The sequence below is a fragment of the Pipra filicauda genome, unplaced genomic scaffold (assembly GCF_003945595.2).
Source record: "Pipra filicauda isolate LSUMZ 115617 unplaced genomic scaffold, ASM394559v2 scaffold1665_size6689_pilon, whole genome shotgun sequence".
In the NCBI taxonomy this organism is placed as follows: domain Eukaryota; kingdom Metazoa; phylum Chordata; class Aves; order Passeriformes; family Pipridae; genus Pipra; species Pipra filicauda.
This window is the reverse complement of record NW_024104168.1, coordinates 227-3,066: the sequence shown is the minus strand read 5'-3', so window position 1 is coordinate 3,066 and position 2,840 is coordinate 227. Positions and strand designations below refer to the sequence as shown.

The following is a 2,840-nucleotide window of genomic DNA, read 5'->3' as shown; positions in this document are numbered from 1 at the left end:
GTGCCCCCAGGAAGGCGCAGGAAACTGCTCAGAGACAATTTTTAGTCTTTAAGCAGCGAGGTGTTTATTGAGCGACGCTGGAGAGCAGCCAGCTCGCGCTGGACAAAAACTGCTCTGCCTCTCCAGTGGATTTCCAGGTTTTTGTACCATTTCTACAGGTGATTGCAAGACGTTCACATAAATATTCACACGATTGCAACATCTGATTGTAATATTCATAACAGGCGGGGTCTGGGCGGAGTCGGGGGCGTGGTCCCCAATTTGGGGAGAATCCAGGAGGGTCATTCCTGTTTCTCCATCCTCTGGGGGATGTTTTTACTCCTCTTCCTTGGCCGAGCTTTTCAACTTCCTTGATCTTGGCGGAATTTACGGGGAATTCTGCAAGATCCTTCGACTCCAGCCCCACTTTGCCCCCTTTTCTGACTCAGGTTAGGGGGGTGTGTCAGCCCCAGTTTGGAGTCTCCCAGTCCCAGTTTGAGATCTCCCAGTTCCCCGTTTGGCGGTCTCCCAGTCCCAGTTTGAGATCTCCCACTCCCAGTTTGAGATCTCCCAGTCCCAGTTTGGGATCTCCCACTCCCAGTTTGGGCTCTCCCAATCCCAGTTTGGGATCTCCCACTCCCAGTTTGGGGTCTCCCACTCCCAATTTGGACTCTCCCACTCCCAGTTTGAGATCTCCCACTCCCAGTTTGGGATCTCCCACTCCCAGTTTGGGATCTCCCACTCCCAGTTTGGGATCTCCCACTCCCAGTTTGGGATCTCCCAGTCCCAGTTTGAGATCTCCCACTCCCAGTTTGGGATCTCCCAGTCCCAGTTTGGAGTCTCCCACTCCCAGTTTGGTTTCTCCCAGTCCCAGTTTGGAGTCTCCCACTTCCAGTTTGGGGTCTCCCACTCCCAGTTTGGGATCTCCCAGTCCCAGTTTGGGATGTCCCACTCCCAGTTTGGGGTCTCCCAGTCCCAGTTTGGGATGTCCCAGTCCCAGTTTAGGATCTCCCACTCCCAGTCTGGGGTCTCCCACTCCCAGTTTGGTTTCTCCCACTTCCAGTTTGGGATCTCCCACTCCCAGTTTGGGATGTCCCAGTCCCAGTTTGGGATGTCCCACTCCCAGTTTGGGATGTCCCAGTCCCAGTTTGGGATGTCCCACTCCCAGTTTGGGATCTCCCAGTCCCAGTTTGGGGTCTCCCACTCCCAGTTTGGGGTCTCCCACTCCCAGTTTGGGGTCTACAAGTCCCAGTTTGGGATGTCCCAGTCCCAGTTTGGGATGTCCCACTCCCAGTTTGGGCTCTCCCAGTCCCAGTTTGGGATGTCCCAGTCCCAGTTTGGGCTCTCCCAGTCCCAGTTTGGGATGTCCCACTCCCAGTTTGGGATCTCCTAGTCCCAGTTTGGGCTGTCCCAGTCTGGGCTCTCCCTCTCCCAGTTTGGGCTGTCCCACTCCCAGTTTGGGATCTCCTAGTCCCAGTTTGGGCTGTCCCAGTTTGGGCTCTCCCTCTCCCAGTTTGGGATGTCCCACTCCCAGTTTGGGCTCTCCCAGTTTGGGTTTGGGCTGTCCCAGTCTGGGCTGTCCCAGTCTGGGATGGCCCCTCCCCATCCCCTCCCCTCCCCCTCCCCGTTTGTTTCTCCCCTTCCCCCTTCTGGGCGCGTCGGCGGGAATCGCGTCCCGGAAAAAAACTTTACTCTCAGTCATCCAGGGAGCCTTATCCCCCCCCCCCTCCTCCTCCTCCTCCTCCTCCTCCGTCATACCGGGGAGGAGCTTCATCCCCCCCCCTTTCCTCCTCCTCCTCATCCTCCTCCCTCTCCGTCATCCCCGAGCCTTCATCCCCCCCCCATCCTCTCTTCCTCCTCCTCCGTCCATCCCCGATCCTTCCTCCCCCCCCACCTCCTCCTCCTCTCCTCCTCATCCCCGAGCCCTTATCCCTCCTCCTCCTCCTTCTTCTTTTTCATCCCCGAGCCTTCATCCCCCTTCCCCTCCTCCTCCTCCTCCGCTATCCCGGGACTTCCATTCCCTTCCTCCCCGTCATCCCGGGACCTTCCTCCCTCCTCCTCCTCCTCCTCCTCCCGCCGTTCCCCCTGGACCTTCCTCCCTCCACCCCCGCCCTCCTCCTCCTCCTCCGCTATCCCGGGAAAAACTTTTCCTCCTCCGTCACCCCAGAGCCTTCATCCCCCTCCTCCTCCTCCCCGTCATCCCGGGAGTTTCCTCCTCCTCCTCCTTCCCACGACCTTCCTCCTCCTCCGTAATCCCGGGATCTTCATCCACCCCCCTCCTCCTCCTCCTCCTCCTCCTCCTCCCGTTCCCCCGGGACCTTCATCCACCCACCCCGCCCTCCTCCTCCTCCTCCTCCGCTATCCCCGGAAAAACTTTTCCTCCTCCGTCATCCCGGAGCCTTCATCCACCCCCGCCCTCCTCCTCCTCCTCCTCCGTCATCCCGGGACTTTCATTCCTTTCCTCCCCGTCATCCCGGGACCTTCATCCACCCTCCTCCTCCTCCTCCTCCTCCTCCTCCTCCCAGCCGTTACCCGGGACCTTCCTCCCTCCTCCTCCTCCTCCCGCTCCTCGTTAACTCGGGATCTTCCTCCTCCTCCTCCTCTTCCTCCTCCTTCCCGGGACCTTCATCCTCCCTCCTCCTCCTCCTCCTCCTCCCGCTCCCCGTTAACTCGGGACCTTCCTCCCCCTTCCTCTTCCTCCGTCATCCCGGGACTCCCATTCCTTTCCTCCCCGTCATCCCGGGATCTTCATCCACCCCCGCCCTCCTCCTCCTCCTCCTCCTCCTCCTTCACTATCCCGGGAAAAAGTTTCCTCCTCCGTCATCCCGGGATCTTCCTCCTCCCCGTTATCCCGGGGCCTT

General features: G+C 59.5%; 1 protein-coding gene across 1 annotated transcript; it reads left to right on the top strand.

The window, feature by feature from the left end:
* Positions 1–664: 664 nt before the first annotated feature.
* Positions 665–2,550, top strand: LOC120322889 (leucine-rich repeat extensin-like protein 5; the record flags this gene model as incomplete). Its single annotated transcript, XM_039379403.1, has 3 exons — positions 665–873; positions 974–1,356; positions 2,234–2,550. Coding segments are annotated over 3 exons (909 nt in total), but the record flags the coding sequence as incomplete, so codon positions are not given.
* Positions 2,551–2,840: the final 290 nt, after the last annotated feature.